At 41.7% G+C, this 18,528-nt stretch overlaps 1 protein-coding gene across 1 annotated transcript in view; it reads right to left on the bottom strand.

Annotated features, from left to right (window-relative positions):
* Positions 1-4,337: 4,337 nt before the first annotated feature.
* ntsr1 (neurotensin receptor 1 (high affinity)) overlaps positions 4,338-18,528 on the bottom strand; it is a gene marked incomplete at both ends in the record, with an annotated part of 34,145 nt that continues 19,954 nt past the window's right edge. Inside the window, 3 exons of the mRNA XM_080833091.1 lie at positions 4,338-4,587; positions 9,409-9,493; positions 17,465-17,666. Coding sequence (XP_080689217.1) covers positions 4,338-4,587; positions 9,409-9,493; positions 17,465-17,666 — 537 coding nt within the window. The remainder of the gene's footprint in view (positions 4,588-9,408; positions 9,494-17,464; positions 17,667-18,528) is intronic.

Below are 18,528 nucleotides of genomic sequence, written 5' to 3'. Positions count from 1 at the left end.
ATCATAGCTGAACTGAAAGTTTTTTTAAGTATAAGGGAAAGCCACATATTGTGGGTAGTCTCCTGGTAGGTTTAACCAGCCCCTGAGGCAAAAGACTGTTCTGCCAAGATGCACCACCACTTAAGACTCAAAAAATATATTGGTCACAAAAACACAAGAGTACTACGAGCTCACTGGGAACACAATACACATAAGCTCTCTAGGAATGACACATGCACTTCAATACTAATATCAGAGGGTTTTATCTCTGAAAGAGCCAATAGCCATTTTTAATTTTGTGTCATTCGTTCAAACATATCACAATAAAGTACACAGAAAACACAAAAGAAAAGTACAAACAGGGAGAGCAATCTAAGCTCTTTTTTCTTTTCCAAAGGATAAGTGGGAAGTGTAACACCCACCAACGTAATAACTTCCCACCAACGTAATAACCCTGCCAACGTAATAAAAAAGTGTGCATTTCAGACGTAATAGCCCGGCCAACGTAATAATTTCCTGCCAACGTAATAATTCTTGCCTCCTGCCAACGTAATACACAGCTTCCTGCCAGCGTAATACTTATTACGTTGGTAGGAAATGATTACGTTGGTGGGAAGTGTAACACCCACCAACGTAATAACTTCCCACCAACGTAAAAATCCTGCCAACGTTATAAAAAAAAGTGTGCATTTCAGATGTTATGGTCCGGCCAAGCTTGAGAAGTCTTATATTTTGTTACATTTTGTCCCACCAATGTAATACATTTGATCATTTGCTTAATAGATTCCACTGGGTAGTAAGTTTTTATTTGTATTGAAGGGGCAAAGACATGTCAGGATTCTCATCTCTTATCTGACACATTTAACCGTACAGATATATGCCTCTTTTCCACTGTTTTCTGGTAGGCCTTCGATTGTGCAGGCAAAATGAGCGTTTGTGCACAAACCGTCTTTAAGATGGCCTATTTAACTTTGTGACCTTAATTGACCATAGGCTACTCAGCACCCCCTCAACATCCAAATGACTCGAAAATGGTTGGAATCGTTTGTGCTTCGTTTGTGCACGATTGTGCAGGCAAAATTAACGTTTGTGCACAAACCGTTTTTATATAATTTAACTTTTAATTTTTTGGAAGTAGGTGACGCAGCACCCCGTCAACATCCAAATGACTCAAAAATGCTTGGAATTGTTTGTGCATGTGTGTGTGGGTAAAATTAATGTTTGTGCACAAACCATTTGTATGTCACTTTGTTTGGTTTTTTATCATTTTATTTATGTTAAGTCCTAAAAGTTAAATATCTTAAAGACGGTTTGTGCACAAACGCTCATTTTGCCTGCACAATCGTGCACAAACGACGCACAAACGAATCAAAATACTTTTATTCATTAACTGGGCCCTGTTTCTCGACAGGTTAGTTGCTAACTAAGTAGCAACTTAGTAAGTTGCCAATGGGAAATTGCATTGCAACCAAGTAAGTTGCTAACTTAGTTAGCAACTAACCTGTCGAGAAACAGGGCCCTGAATTAGGGTTGCATTTGCATGTAGACTTTGTTGCCATCTAAGTTAACTTTGTTGCCATCACTATTTCTTTGTATTATTGTTCAAAACTGTATAGTTAAATGTGTCAGACAAGAGATGAGAATGTCATTGGGAACAAAGTCTTCAATACAAATAAGAGCTTACTGCCCAGTGGAATCTATAAAGCAAATGATCAAATTTATTACATTGGTGGGACAAAATGTAACAAAATGTAAGACTTCTCAAGCTTGTTCAAGCTATTATGGTCAAGCTATTATGTTGGCAGGGTTATTACGTTGGTGGGAAGTTATTACATTGGTGGGTGTTACACTTCCCACCAACGTAATAATTTCCTGCCAATGTAATACTTATTACGTTGGCAGGAAGCTGTGTATTACGTTGGCAGGAGGCAAGAATTATTACGTTGGCAGGAAATGATTACGTTGGCCGGGCTATTACGTCTAAAATGCACACTTTTGTATTACGTTGGCAGGGTTATTACGTTGGTGGGAAGTTATTACGTTGGTGGGTGTTACACACACTGCAAAGACACTAAGCTAATTAAGTAATCAGAATGAGAAGGGTTCCACAGAGTTTCAAATCATTAACTTGCACTGTAAGAATGAACTGTCAAAATAAATACACCTGCACTGTGCACATGTCTCCTGATGTTACAAAAACAGTCACATCAATCACATTCATTCACACACACACACACACACACACACACACACACACACACACACACACACGCACACACAGAGACTAGAAGGGGACAACTGTGGTTGGCTCTCCATGTTAGATTGCTGCCACAAAGGCTGAAGGCACGCACACACACACGCACGCACACACACACACACACACACACACACACACACACACACACACACACACACACACACACACACACACACACACACACACACACACACACACACACACACACACAATCAAACAAACAAACAAACAAACAAACAAACAAACAAACTAACACACACACACACACCCACACACAATCAGGACTTCCTGCTGCCTCACTGCTGAGCACTTTTCTAGGAGGCTCTTATGTGTCCTAGCAGCATGTGTGCCCCCCACTTCCATCCACCTCCTGTTTACATCGCTCTCTCTTTCTTAGTCACTTCCTCCCAGCGTCCTACACTTCTGCTTGGCCCTGGGGATCCTTTGACTTCACACATCTGATTGTATACCTCCCCCACTCCCTTTTCTACTCTCTTCTGTGTGCTGCCTGCCTACAGTCACCTACCAGGATGCCATATCTCGTGCTGTTTGTCCACCATTCTAGTCGTGTGTATTCACTTCAAAAAGCCACACATCAGCAAGACGATAAAAGGTTTTAGGGTTTAGTTTAGTTTCACACACATACGGTACCTGCAGCAAGACTGCTTGCAGAGACACAACGTCTGTGTTTCTGCCTTGGCCTTGTCTTCTTGGGAGGGGTGATCCCATGGAAACCCAGCTCTGCAGCATCTACCCTTTAAGATTAACAGGTAGCCTATTCTTGATGTCCCTTCCTGTCACAGGTGCTACAAACACAAAGGCGTCCATCTCATTTCGCTGCTCTGGGATTACTACTCTGGGCTCTTTGCTTCCTCTTGTACTGCTACCTCCCAAAGTATCAACATATTTGTTCTGACCCCCCCCCCCCCCCCCCCCCGTGAAATGTGCTGTTGGTGCACAGAGCTTCCTGTCTGTTGTGAGAGATTTGCATTTTTCATCAGTCCCTCTACCTCACTCTTTTCCCTTTCATCCAAGGCTGACATGACTGGCTCCATTGTGCGGATGCTGAGCGGTGGCTTTGAAGTATAAGATTGTCCTGCATGCTTTGATCCGGTTCATATGCTCATGTTGTCCCCACCAACAACCCCCAACAAGACGTTGAGGACCCTCCGTATTTGGGCTTCTCCCTGTATGTTCTTTTTGGTAGTAAGAAAAGAGACGCACGTAGCCTCGTAATGCTGTGCATTCTGCCATGCACCAAACGCACATAACATGTCTTAAGGGATTGCTCTTCATCCTGAGGAAAGAACATGATGATGAACTGTACGGCTCTATGGGCTCTTTTGGGTAAACTGTATGACTGGGAGAGTGGCCTCTGTTTCTACATCTGACTTGACAAAATTACACACTGCAGTCATTGAAACAGACCTCCACACCTCCTCATCAAATGTCCCTCCCTGCTGCAGCACTGGTGAGCAGTGCCCAGACTGATTTGAATGTACAGCTGTCTTTGAGAAATGGATGGCACCCTGGGTCCAAGATGGGATTGAATTTCAGTGCATTTCAGTGACCTGGGGAGGCACATATCTCCAACTCCTTTGTGTCACTGCCTCAAGTGGAAATGATGTTAGTGTGGTGGAAGGGTGAGGCAACCTGGTGAGAGCCAGCGGTCATCAGTCATTGTTCTACTCAGTCCTGATTGTCAAGAGTTTGTCTGGTTTTCTGAGCTGCGCCATCAGTGTGTGTCCACTCTGTGTCCAATTATTTTTCTGTTGACCAGGATGACTACGCCACGCTAAAAATAATATGTACAAAATCCTGAAACTATAATATTCCAACATGTGTGTGATATTTACAAACTATCCAGCGCTTGACACAAGGGTGAGCTGTTTTGATGAGACGATGAAACCGAACACTTCTACATGAATGTTATTTTTCTTTGTCTGTCTGACACACACATACACACCTTTCAGCTTGCGCTATGTACTGAAAACCCACATGGGTACCCACAAGACGTTCATTTTACACACAACTCAAGTGTCTGTTCATGGAATTCTGGGCTATGGAATGGAACGGAGATTCTGATCAGCACGACACCTAGTCAGTACATGGTTTCTTTTATGACGTTGGTGGAGAAGGTCTGGTTGCTGCAGACGCTGATGGAGTGCCTGTTGAGGCCACGCCTCTGCTTCTTCTGGCGGCAGGGGATGAAGAAACAGCGGAGCGTGGAGAAGAAGATCTGACGGTAGTTGGCCGACACCAGGTTGTAGAGCACTGGGTTCACTGCTGAGCTCACGTAGAAGAGCACGTTAGTCACCATGTAGAAGTAATGGTAGAAGTCGTAAAGGCCTCTGCATGACGGGAGAGACAGAGTGAGAAGATAGGTTAGCAGCCAAAAGGAAACCATGGTGGAATGTTCAGGAAAGTGTTTCTAAAATTGTGACAATGTTATATGTAGCCTTAATAATTATTCATTATAATTAATAATGTGTTCCCATCCCCTCTATAATATTCCCAAACAACTGCCAATAGTTGTAGTTTTCACTGTGAGGCACACAGTTTGCTACGCGTGTGAGCAATGTTTGTGTGAAAAATAGATGAAAATCTCTAACCTACCCTAGGGGAGAGTCTTGCATATTTACGCTAATGTGGTGATGATATTTGCTCCCTATGTTTATGCGATCTGTCATTTTAGCTAAACCCTCAAACACTTTCTGTTCTCTTTCAATACAAAAACAGGAGAGACTCCAATCAAGTCTGAGGGCCCTAGTTTGGCAGGGGAAATCTCCCAATCTCCGGTGATAAATTAAAAGTTCTGCGTAGGTGTTGATATTGGATATAGATGTGGCGACATATTCTTCTCTGACAGGGAACATTTGCATGCACCAATCACAAACCATCAGTGCCCCTTTTTTGGATTATGCCTACATATTTCGGTAACACTTTATTTGAAGGGGTCTACATAAGGGTGACATGACACTGTCATAAGAATGACATGACACATGTCATACACATTAATGACACGTTATTTTTGTTCATGACTGGTTCATGACTGTTGTCATAATGTGTCATTCGGTGTTTGTAGGGTTAGGGTTAGGGTTAGGGTTAGGGTTAGCGTTAGCTGTGGGTACAAACACCTAATGACACATTATGACAACAGTCATGAACAAGTCATGAACAAAAATAACGTGTATGACATGTGTCATGTCATTCTTATGACAGTGTCATGTCACCCTTATGTAGACCCCTTCAAATAAAGTGTTACCCATATTTCTGTATTAGCAAGGAGGCAGGAGCAAATCTGTGTTATGGGTTAATTTGATTTGATTTGTTTATTTGATGAAGAGGGACAGTGTGCATTAATAAACATTAACATGTAAATGCACCCAATTGTAGCCAAAAGGCTAGTTTTCATTGGCAGTCCCCCTGCCAGAGTGAAACTGGCTAAAGATAGGGAAGAATTACAGCATAACATTGGGGAGGGGAGGAGAGAAAAGACAACACCCAGACTATGCTCCTAGAAGAGTACAGTGTGGGAACAGTAAAAAAAAAAAAACCACACACCTCAGCACACAAGCACATACAACTCACAAACAATACATACATGAATACAAAACACCAGAGCTACATGAAAAAGCTGCCACTTGCGTTGGCGCTAGGGATAGCCAGGAGTCTCATGACATGTAGGCTACCAGGACATGACAAACAATGCAATTGTCTTTATCAGATCTATATCAGATATCCTCAAAGTTACAGTTTCTCTCGATCGCGTACACACTAGACTGGACCTATTGCCTAAACATGCCAAACCATGTTGCCATCTACCAAAAGCGAGTCCCATTACCCAAAACTATGAACATTATCCTCCTGTTTTAACACATCATTCAGATTTGTTGAACTTTTTGTGCCGAACTCTGTACACAAATCTTTTCATATATCACTGGCTGCACCATGTGCTCATTTAGTCAGTACTGGCACTAAATATCATTAACTCGAGTCATCACAGCTGAAACGCAACAAACACACATTTCCCGGGGTGGAAACACCAGTCAAAATTGGAGTCAAAACTAGTCACACACAAATGAGAACCTCAGGATAGATTAAATACTTTAGCGGTGTTCATCATGTTAAGAGGTTGTTCTTGGGGGAAATCAAAAGTGCCATTACTCATTGCAGTAACATTGAATTGCATTGAATTAATCTCACCTGTGAGGACTGGCTATTAGTGTATTTGTATTTGATGGAAGGCAAAGTTTGGTTTAGATGTAAAAATACATGTTTTTTCACAGTTTGAAGTTGGTAAAGATGAGTGTGCAGTTATGCACTTGAGTTTAGAGTTTTGGGAATTTAATCATTTCAAGAACTGTGCTGCACCGTATTCTGGCAGGCTTTTTTTTAAAAGAACTAAATGTTTTTTTTATAAAATCCCTTGAAAGACGAGTGTATGGGTAGTCATACTCATACAGACAGCCTCTCAGAATAACAGCCTGGGGTGAATACGCCTGGACCGGTACATATGGGACATGTGGTCTCTGAGCAAAACTGGCAACAACTACAAACTGCTCAGCTTCCTCAAAGGCCTAGGTTTTGCCAAAATCAGCAGTTTCCTATCCCAAAGATGATCTATGTCCATATAACGTATGTGCATCCACAAGTTGTATTTGTTTATTCATCTTGTGTAAATGTGTCTTTCCCAGTGGATATGTCAGTGTCCTTTGGAGTGATAGGCTCACGAATTCCACTGAGAAAATGACAACATATTCCTAGCAAAAGTCGTCCAGTCAGATATAAAATGTTATAAAACTGAAATCAGGGCAGAACAGTGAAGGGAGGTCAATCAATAAATGGCGGCTATGTCAGAACATGCTGCGTCACCATGTTGTTGGGGGTCCATTCTTCAACTGAACACAAAAATAGGGAGGTCTGTTTAGTCTGTTCCTGGTTAATCCCATCAATACCAGTTTATGCATGTATCTTCCCATTTTGTAAATGTAGGCAGCTATTGTCTTATGAAAATGTACTACAGCTAGTATCTTTTGAAAGCCTTGTGTGAAGCCCTGCTTTCTCTGAACAGCAACCAGCAGTTCCTGCTAAGCATTACGGTAAACTCAGTTCAGGTTAGTAATCTGAGGGTAATAACAGGATTCAATTAAATTAAACATTTATAATTCAATAACACATTTATAATCCAAGCCATCATGACTCCCTCTTGGTCTACCAACACAATAAATCCTGTGTATGTCCTACATTTGTCTTGATATCATGTACAATGTAACTCACAGTCATCACATTCTTGTTATCTTTCAGCACTTTAAATCACTTTTGTTTTTCTCTGTTCTTTTTTAATTGTTTTTCACCTGTTTAAGTCAGTCTTTCTAAAATAATCAGTGCCGTTTCCGCTTTAGGGATGAGACTAATTCTGACTCATTCTGCAATTCTAATTCTGACGAGGGCTTATAATGGCTGCAGTGCATTTTGCCGGCAATTCTAATACAGTGGTCCCGGTGTGATAGAAGCTTTTTGATCACACCATATTTGTTTGGTTTAGACATATTCTTTTGGTTTAGATGTTTTTCTTTTTCTGAACTTCAAAGTGGAAGAAAGCCACAAAGACGATGCATGGCTTTTATTCCACTCCTAAAATTCAACTCATAAGAATGTATAAGCTCAGGCATTATTCCCATTCAACATTACCCATCATTACCTCCACTAAGGGATAAGGGAATACTGGACCTCATTTGGATCCTGATTTTCTTTTCCATCTCATTTCTCCAGGGAGCTTTTCTCTTTTCTCTATTGCACTTCCACCCCAATGAGCCCTAACATGTTTGGGAGTGGACCTTTAAAATAGAAATCCTTACATCCATCATCCCTGTGCAAATTATTTTTGCTCCAGTGGATGATCTCAATTACCAGTCTGTGTGTGTGTGGTGTGTGTGTTTATTTGAAATATGTGCGCTTGTGTGTGTGTGTGGGAACTAGCCTATTTCCCCTCTGCAGCGTGATCTATAGGCTTGACCGCTGCTGTCTGAGTCCAGAGCAGCAGACTTAGAGATTTACACTGTGGAAGACTAAAGGACTTACACAGACTTAAAGATTTACACAGTGGAAGACTCAGCCCTGCATGAAAAGTGTGATTTCTGTCTGTAGGCAGCAATGTAAATTGTCACGGATGAGCTGGTTAATGACCGTTCACAGGAAGTTGTAGGAAGCACAGAAAACTACCAGGAAATGCCAGGAATTTATGTGGAGCTTCAATTTCCATCAATTTGACAAGCCTGAGAAGCTAGGGAAGCCCGTGGTCTAGGGGAGGCTTTCACATGTAAATGAAAATGCTATGAAATATACAAATGAGTATCAGGATTGTAGGGGGATTTAGACTCACCACTGGTCCAGAGATTACACTTTTTCCTGTATAATTACAGCCTCATTTAATGTAGCTTGAATAGATTAATCATATACAAATATGTGTTTTATGATCTACGAATGCTAGATGCATTGTGTCAACACACAGGGCATTGCGCATTATTGATGATCTGTACTGATTGTGTTTGCAGCTAATGGAAGTGAGACAGAATACTAGCAGCAGATGAAAAGGTGGAGGAGCATACATCTGCTTTTTAAGTCTGTATGTGTACATATGTGTACAGTCCCTTCAGGATCTTGCGATGGTTTCATATGATTGTTCACTGAAAAGTAACTGAATTTGCTGCGAGAATTGTCAAAAGATGTAGTTGTTTTTTTCTTGTGGGAATTCTTAAAAATTGTGATCCACCAGAACCTTGTGAGCGTTTTTTTTTTTTACTTTTATGCCTGGACAGTGCTGTTAATGCACTGCTTATATTCAGACTAGGCTAACTTTGTGTATACCCTTCAACATTAGAAATGATGTAGATGAAACATGTTCACCGTCTTTGAGCTGCCTTAGCTGTCATGAGACCGACTAACCCGTGCACCATCCATAGTGATGTTGGCACATTCTACATACAATCATGGTAAACATCGATCACTCCATCAAATAATAAATAAATTCAGACTCTGGTAATAATTACCAACATTCATATAATTGAATTGAATTATAATTTAAATAAGTCATTAGTTATGCTTTAGGGACACCTCCAATATGTAGAGTATCTCCCTCAAGCAGCATGACAAGACAGTGAGTTACTTACGCAGGCCACTCTGTGACGTAGCAGTACATGAGTCTTCGTGCGTGATAAGGCAGCCAGCACACAACAAACGCGATAACCACAGCACCTGCAATACAGAGACAGCAGTGTCAGAGATAAATGTGTAAAAATGTAAAGCAAGAGTAATGAGTATTGGGTACATCAGTTTGAAGATAGTGTTCTCTTCCCTCGGATGAATCACAGCGAATACACTGTCAAGGTGCATATATTACGTGTCAAGGGCTCTTGTAAATGCTGATTGTGGGTCGAGAAACCAGGGAGATGTATTTGACTCCTTGTTTATAAAAGGTCAAACTGTGTCAAAAAGACACTAAACTCTGGATCTCTAAGAAGCCAACCTCTGCCCTCTCATCTATCCCACCAGGTCTCAAACAGCAGGAGCAGCCTCACTGCTTTGGGCAAAAATCCTCTTTTCTCGTTTACTTCCACTTGACTGACATGCTGCCATCTATTATTATTTCACCCTCTGAGGAACCGACGTTTGTCTATTAACTACAGAGAAAATGCTCTTCTCTCTCTCACCTCTCCGTCTGTGTGTCCGGTTTTTCCTTTTCCTTTTACACTTTACACAGTGACACTTTTAACTACTGTTTGCACTATGTTTAGTACATTGTATTGTATATTTAGTATAGTTAGTATATGTATAGACGAAAGTATAGGTTTATTATTATATGTTAATTATATGTTAAGTATATGTTCAGAGTATTTATGTATATGTTATGCTAGGTTGTTATGCAGGGTCTTGTCATAAAAATTTCAGTGACCACTCTGACTTTGTGTTGTTCTGTGCATCTGACAATTAAAGACATGAAACTTGAAACAATCAGGTGGCCCGAAAAAGGAACAATGATGAATCGACATACATCAACCACAGGGGCCTAAAGAGACGACGCAGTCCTTTCACAGTGTTTCAATAACAGGATTTTTTTTGTGATATTAATTGATTTATATAGCTCTCTGTAGTTTAGGTTAATCTTGTTTTATGGTTTGATGTCATGCGATATCTGGTCACATGATGATGAAGAGGTCTATCTGCAAGCATCAAAGAGGCAAAAAGGTTAGGTGACTGATTAAACGACTTTTAGGGGAAAGTTTTAACACGTCAAAAGCATGCTGAATGTAACCTCTGACAAGATGAGATCTCTGTGGGGGCACGTGCTTATTTGTCAAGAGCCTCAGTCCACCTGTGAACTCCACAAGGGCCATTAAACCAGCACCATAAGTCTCAGAGGCTGAATAAATCAATGAGGCTTTTCAAATGTCACCTCCTTAGGTCACCTAACTAGTGCCTTAGGATGCACACCGCCGTGGAGGGCAGAAGGTCAGGAGCCACTCGCCCAAACAAAGGTGTCAGTGGGCATTCCACTTCAAAACATTCACTACAGTGACCCGGCTCCTTCTGCAAACATTTTGGTATGCATTTGCAAAAGGATGAGCAACAGTGGACTGTGGCCCTATGATGCTGGCCCTAATTGCACAGAAACACATCCACACACACACACACACACACACACACACACACACACACACACACACAAAAGCTGCAACTGCGAGTGATCAGTCAGAAGAGACAAAAGCCAACCGCTTGCTGAGGGGGCCAGAGCACCATGTTTTTCTCAGTCATCATCCTTTGTTAAGAGCATTTATTTGGACTGCCGTCTTGGCAACCCCTGGGTCTGGGTGTCTGTTGGGCGAGCAGGCTACAGTCAGAGACATAAAGAGACAACGAGAGACAAAGATAGATCGCGAGAGAGGAAAAGAGATAGCTAGATCATGGATTACAGATAGACAGGTTATGATTCTGATGTTCTATAATGTTTCTGATGTATAGATATAGATAATAGATCTCAAAGGCCAATATTTATAATCGTGCGGCACAAAATACACAATGCGCTACACTATGATCCCTGCATGACAGTTCTGCTATATTATGGAAAGTATGATGAGCACAAAAGGAACTTTAACACAATCCCTTCCATGACTCAGCAAGCTACAGAAGGATTTCCAACCAAGAAAGCAAAGGCTGCTTGTTTGTTTAAGAAAAAATTACTGCAAAATATGATGTGCACGAAAGGCATTCTGTCCACGAAAGAAAAAGCTGTAGGATCTTTTGTAGAAGTCCATGTTCTGCTAAAGTTCAGAATGTATTATGTCCACAGGCTATACTCCTAAAGGTATGATGAGCGCGCAAGGTTTTTGGTCCAAGACATTCTATGAGTCGGCATGTTATAGAATATATTCTGTCCACGAAAGCAAAGGCTTATTAAACTTTTGTAGACTACAGTGTCCGTTCAAAAGTCTACAAAAGTTCAAGCAGTCATTGTGTTGTACGTTAACAAAAACAATTCCATCCACACAAGTTCAAGCAGCCTTTGTGGTAGTCGACAAATTGCTTTCTGTATTGGACCGAAGTCAACATGGAGAGCTGTGCTATAAGGGATAAGACTATGAAATATAATATCAAATATATTTAATCATGTGTTTACATAACAATGCCAATGATGCTTCATTGTGACATTGCTTTTGTAAAATCAATCTGCCCAAAATGGCAGATTTGTCAGTGAGTTGTAATATCATGAACCATGAATATCATGCATTTTTTTCTTATATTGTTTCCTAAATTTAAAATCCTACACAATTAGACGACGTTTCAATATGCGTGCAATACTGCGGGTGATTCAACACACAGTGTGATTCAACTTCACAGGGAGCCAGTCTCTGATACCTTCCTTTCTAAGTGATTATCTTTTATAGGACACAAAGCTTTGTCTTTCTCTCTTTCTCTTCCTGTGTGTGTGTGTGAGAAAAGCCCGAGCCGGCCATCTCACGATGTGGGATGTAGCATGGTAGACTGGGGTTGCAGGCATGAACACACGGCGCAGGAGACAGTGGCTTCCATAAAGATAGCTATATTTATTTACAAGGGGATTGTGTTAAACCCCAAAACATATAAACACAAACTGAACACACACTGTAAACCCAGACAGTTCTACTAACTCATTAACATTATGTATTCAGTACTTAAAACCTGGTATTTAGTTGACCCAACTTAAAATGTATTAGTTTTCTGAGCAAGTGCAGACGTTTTAATTGTATTGGAATGTATTTGTTTGAGTTAACATAACAAACTTGTAAGGGCATAATAACTAGTTTGAGAAAGACCCAGAGAAACACAAATATCTGACGAGGCTAAATCCTTTATGATTTTGGAATAATATGAGTTCAGAGAACTCAAAAATTATGAAAATGATAACACAAAAAAAATCAGAATAGCCGATGTATAATTTTTTAGTTAAGTTTACTTAAAAAAATATATATATGTACTCTAATTTTCTTATGTAATCGGTTACATCAAAAGTTTTGAGTTCTCTGAACTTGTTCAGGTTTACAGTGCACTCAAGCCTATACAAGGTACACCTCTGTGCATACAGGTTTGGTCTAGTACCTTGTCCAAGCTCCATCCAGCATGTTCCCGTCTGTCCTCCTCTATCAAACAATGAGGTGCACCTTAAGAAGGGCCACCTTGGTCCAATTAAAAGGTAATTGGACCCCTCAACAGGGGTGTGGGAATCCGGACCCAACCATTTAGGTAGGGGAGTCCAGTCCTTCTTCCCTCATGGACCACAGTGAGAAGGGGGAGAGACTTCACCTTTTCACAGTGTGTATGTGTATGTGTGTGTGTGTGTGTGTTTAAGTGTGTGTGTGTGTGTGTGTGTGTGTGTGTGTGTGTGTGTGTGTGTGTGTGTGTGTGTGTGTGTGTGTGTGTGTGTGTGTCTGTGTCTGTGTGTCTGTGTGTGTACGTGTGTGTGTGTGCTTGTGTGTGTGTGTGTATATGTGTGTGTGTGTGTGTGTGTGTGTGTGTGTGTGTGTGTGTGTGTGTGTGTGTGTGTGTGTGTGTGTGTGTGTGTGTGTGTGTTTGTGTGAGCGTTTGGGAAAGAGCGAGAGACTCACTGCATATTTACACGGAGAATGGAGAAATGTTTGTCTTTTGTGCTGCAATAGGACAGGTAGCGCTGTGAAGGCCACAGATCATGGATTCTCTCTCTCTCCTCATCATAGAGCTGGCACACACACACACACACACACACACACACACACACACACACACACACACACACACACACACACACACACACACACATATTCAGTTTATCATCTCTTTTTTCTTCACTAGAAAATAAAAACAAACAAATAAAAAAAAAAACTGGCACACAAAGAGAAAATAATACTGTCTAAAGGTTGCAGGCCAAGTTGCCCTATACTCATGCTGTCACAGGGGTCCAAGAGTCCTCCCTAAACTTTTTTATTGTGGAGAATGCTTGCTAGATTCTTCTAGATAGCTCCCTCTAATTGCCTTGTGCTGCAGTCCGAACTGTGCGAGTGCAACTCTCCTTCTCGGAACACAGGAATAAATAGCATATTGTGGTTTCCACTGACAACCAAGGCTCTTTTGCTTTTCAAAATGGTTGTCGGTTTTATGGTCTATAGCCATGGACATGTTGGTTACCACAATGCCTATAGATTTTGTCCTTTTCACTTGAACATTCTTACTCTTTTTTCTAGGACTGATGTGAGTAGGTCTGGAAAATAAGGGTGCCAGCTGAGGGAGGGAAATTATCTATTTTGCCTCTCTGTTGAGCTCTATTTCTCTTTCCTGTCTTTATTTCTCTTCATTTTCTTCTCTTACCATACATCTCTCAGCCATCTGTTTTTTTCTTCTCCTCTATCATCTCACTGAGAAACTCTGCCAGAACTCAGCGCAAAACTATGCATCTCTGATCATCTCCGGCACCCAAAAGACACACACAGACACCAAATGAACACAGATACAAGCCGTACCTTTTGCCTATACTGATTAAGGCTCTGGCATAAAGAACTGTTTGCGATATCGTCTCTGAGATGTTTTTCTCCTATTATAAAACAGTCACCACATTTTACCTCAAAGGCAAATATCATGAAATGGGAAGAACATGCAGAAAAAAATCCAAACAGCAACAGAAAATCACCTCCACAACAAATACAGAGGGATAATCCTCTGACACTATGCTGTGACTGTCCAGTGGACAGGCCTCAGGCATGTGTCTGCAGGAAGCTTGAGGTTAATTGGAAACTGCCACAGAGTTCAGACGTAGATTTACATTAGCGCCGCATCAATTCTTCCACACGAGACAGCCACTGGTGGCACTAGCTTGGGGTGTTTCTCATCTGTTATCCCCTGAGGCCTCACGGAGGCATGTTGATGGACCTGACAGCACCTGAATTGCGTAGCACTTAGCTGTACTTCGTCTTCTACCCTTCAGATGGTGTCACCTTTAAGTGTGGGGTGGAGGAAAAATATGAAGAGGGATTTAGAGGCGAGCACACAAAGGGTTGTGTATCCGTACATAATCGCAAGAACACACTCTGTCACAAACTTCTAAACCTGATTGTTCAAATCCTTGATTGTGATTGGCTAAAAGCCGTTGTAAAATCCAGCATTACCTTACAATTTGACCTGATTACATTCCATATTACTGCGCAGCGAATGGAAAGGCATTCATATAGCGCATTTCATACCCAGTGTTCCATCTGGCTGTTGCGTTGCTTCAAGGGTTGCGTGGCAACGATTTATTTAGGAACTATATTTTTTAGTGGCGGAAGAATGACGGTTTATCATTAAACTATTGTTTCTTAAATTAAATTGTCTTTATTTATGAAACCATATCAAATGTGTAGTAACAGGTTTAGAAAAGCAATAAGCCCCGCGAGTCCGTGCTTTGCGCTGATTTTAGAACAAGTAAGGGGGTTTAACGGCACTCCGCTTCGCGTCGTGCCTAACAACTCCCTTACCTGTTCTAAAATCAGCGCAAAGCACGGCCTCTTGGGGCTTATTGCTTAAACACACACACACACACACACACACACACACACACACACACACATCCAGATTGTAATTGGAATACCACACCTCTGTATATGCACACACACACACACACACACACACACAATCCATATTCTCACACAACTTCACAAAAAAAAAAGACATTCACGCACAAAACACTCATTCACACACATTAACTTGCATCACGTTCTCTGCCATCTGACAGCTCTCAGACGACCAGGCCAAAATAAACACTTATCTCCCGCTGTGCCCTAATGGGGGACAGGGGCCCTGCTCACACACATCACCCGGGCGACCCTCTGCCTCTCACCTCTGCCTTCCGCTACCAGCACCCCCGCTGGGAAAAGCATCCTTCAGCTTTACTGCCTCTCTGACATAGCTTTTACCATTACAGAGATCCCGAGATAGCGTTGGGGAAAGTCAAGAATTGCTTTTGCCAACATGTGGCTATTGAGACCCAGGGAATGAGAGTGAGCAGTCAGTTTATGCAGCATGAAATGGGGAATACTGTGTCCAGTGTTTAATGCAGCATGAGAGGGGGGATACTGTGTCCAGTGTTTAATGCAACCCCTGCATGCTGGTCATCCAATGAGTTTTTATGGTGTTTTATATTTTATGTGTTATATAACATTCTTTTAACTATGAGAGTGCTATTTTAAAGTTACATGCATGGATAAAGGCTATTGGGTAAATCAGAAGTGGCGTGTTTCAAGGTATTGAAACAACCCTCTTAGAGTGTTCTACATTTTTCATTTGTTTTAAACATCAAAGAGCACTTTGGCTAAATTCAGTTAGGTAGCCATCAAGGCAACTAAGTCGTTCCAAGTGTCTGTCTCTCTGTAAGTGGTCCACCCCCTTATCCAAGCCAGACACAGAAAAACTCTTCTCTGATCAAAACACATAACAGCCACAAACAAGTTGACTAACGCTTCAGATCATCCTGGTAGATTCAAATACAATCATAAACACACACAAGAGCGCGCACGCGCACACACACACACACACACACACACACACACACACACACACACACACACACACACACACACACACACACACGCATAAACCCAGACAGAGACACACACCACACACCCACACACCACTTATCTTTTAAAAACACCTTCAGAAGTCATTGAGACCGTGAAAATAAACCCGAAGAGGCATCTGTACCTTACTTTTTTTAGATTGTTGTTTAACTGCCGAAAGGAATAAGATTGATATGGCCAGTCATAATGAAGGTGCCTGTGGAGTAGCCACATTGGTCTCTGGTTTGATAGAGCCTCTTTACGGAGCTCTTATGCAGATAAAGGCTGAGTTCTGAGGGAGGGAGAAGAGAAGAGAAGAGAAGAGAAGAGAAGAGAAGAGAAGAGAAGAGAAGAGAAGAGAAGAGAAGAGAAGAGAAGAGAAGAGAAGAGGAGAGAAGAGAAGAGAAGAGAAGAGAAGATAAGAGAAGAGTTAGAGAAGAGAAGAGTTAGGGAAGAGAAGAGAAGAGAAGAGAAGAGAAGAGGGGGAGAAGAGACTAGAGGGAAAGGGCCCCTTTGTTGCTTAGTAAATTTGGCCGACCTCATCTCACAGCAGGACTTTATAAAGTACGTGACCCCTGAGATAAGTTCCACTCTTGGACTGCAGGATCAGAACATTTCCTGTTCTACTTTCGAGTTCTAAGAGCCACATTTCTCCAATGAAAAGTGCCTATCCGGTACACCATAGGTGATAATTGGATGTGGGCTTTCTGTTTGAGGTTTGATTTGTTTGCTTTGGTGTGTGTCTGCAGTTTGACTTCAATTATTGTAGGGCTTTGGTGAGGATGTGATGCTCACAGGTACATTTGAACAAATGCAAGACTTCTTCCAGAGGATTGCATTCGGCATTAGGTCATTTATCATTCAGGTTGTTTATCATTCCAGTTGTTTATCATTGCGGTTGTTTATCATTGCGGTTGTTTATCATTGCGGTTGTTTATCATTCCAGTTGTTTATCATTCCAGTTGTAATCATTCGGCAGAGTTCATGTATGAAGTGACCTCCATTTGTCTCACTCTTGTCTTTTTTTGTTTACACAAACATGTTGTGTCTATGTGTCCGTGTGACGGTGTGCTTGTGTGTTTGTACAGCATGTATATATATATATATATACTGCAGCACACTGTGTACTCACGCAGAACCATGACTCCGTGACGGAGCGACTGGGTGCGGTTGGGCTCCACGGCAACACTCAGCATGGTTGCGTTGCCCCCAACGATGCAGATGCGGTTGTCCTGGGCCGCTTCCCGGAACATCCTCAGCAGCTGACTGGCAATCACTCCATTCAGCACCGATATCAGCACCATGGGAACGACGAATGACAGGAAGACATTTATCTGTCCAAGAGAGATGGGGGGGGGGGGGGGGGGGGAGCACAACATATGGTGAGTTGATAAAACAAACTAAGTATGTAGACGGCAGTGTATGACCCCTCCCCAGAGGAACACTGGAAATTGCCTCATTAGAGCTGACATTTGTTCTTCTTCTACACTACTTGACTGCAGAGGCTCACAGTTACATGGTGCCTTTAGTCAGAACCGTAATTGCCTTGAGTGCTGCAAAGCGGGAGAGACAGAGAAAACAAAAGGAAATGAAGGGTAAAATAAGAAGTCTATATTGCAAGCTCCCAAGAAAGGAAATAAGAAGTAATTAATTTGAGATTTGTAGCCTGGAATCAGCGCACGCGAGCGGGAGCGACAGCTACGCTGCGACCATATCTAATTATCAGCAGACTTTTCATATCAGTGCCACTCTCTGAACAATCTCTTTCCTTTTGTTTCCCTATCAAGAAGATCCATTTCATTTACTGTTGCATTTCAATCTCAACCATCCACGGCGTTAGCCTGTAATCATGTCCCTTGTCATTTCAAGCATGGTGATAATCAGAGCCACCAAAAAAATGTTAATTGAATTAATAAACAAATCGCAGATCGTTTGTGTCGCTCTTGGTCAGTAATAACATCCTGATTGAACAAAGGAAACACAGCAGATGGAGCCCAATTACAGATGCCTCCATTTTAAACAGCACTCTGGGAAGATTCTTTGCTACAGAGTATGAGATTACTTTCTGCACCTGTCTGATATCTATCCACATATCACAATCACAATATATTCACACATTACAGAATGGTTAAGAGGCCATAGTATTCCAAATCAGCCTAAGCCGTCCAGGCTTCGGTATTCTAGCATTTAGTATTC

The sequence above is a fragment of the Sprattus sprattus genome (genome assembly GCF_963457725.1).
Source record: "Sprattus sprattus genome assembly, chromosome: 2".
Classification (NCBI taxonomy): domain Eukaryota; kingdom Metazoa; phylum Chordata; class Actinopteri; order Clupeiformes; family Clupeidae; genus Sprattus; species Sprattus sprattus.
The sequence above is the reverse complement of the archived record's forward strand: the minus strand, read 5'-3'. Positions and strand labels throughout refer to the sequence as shown.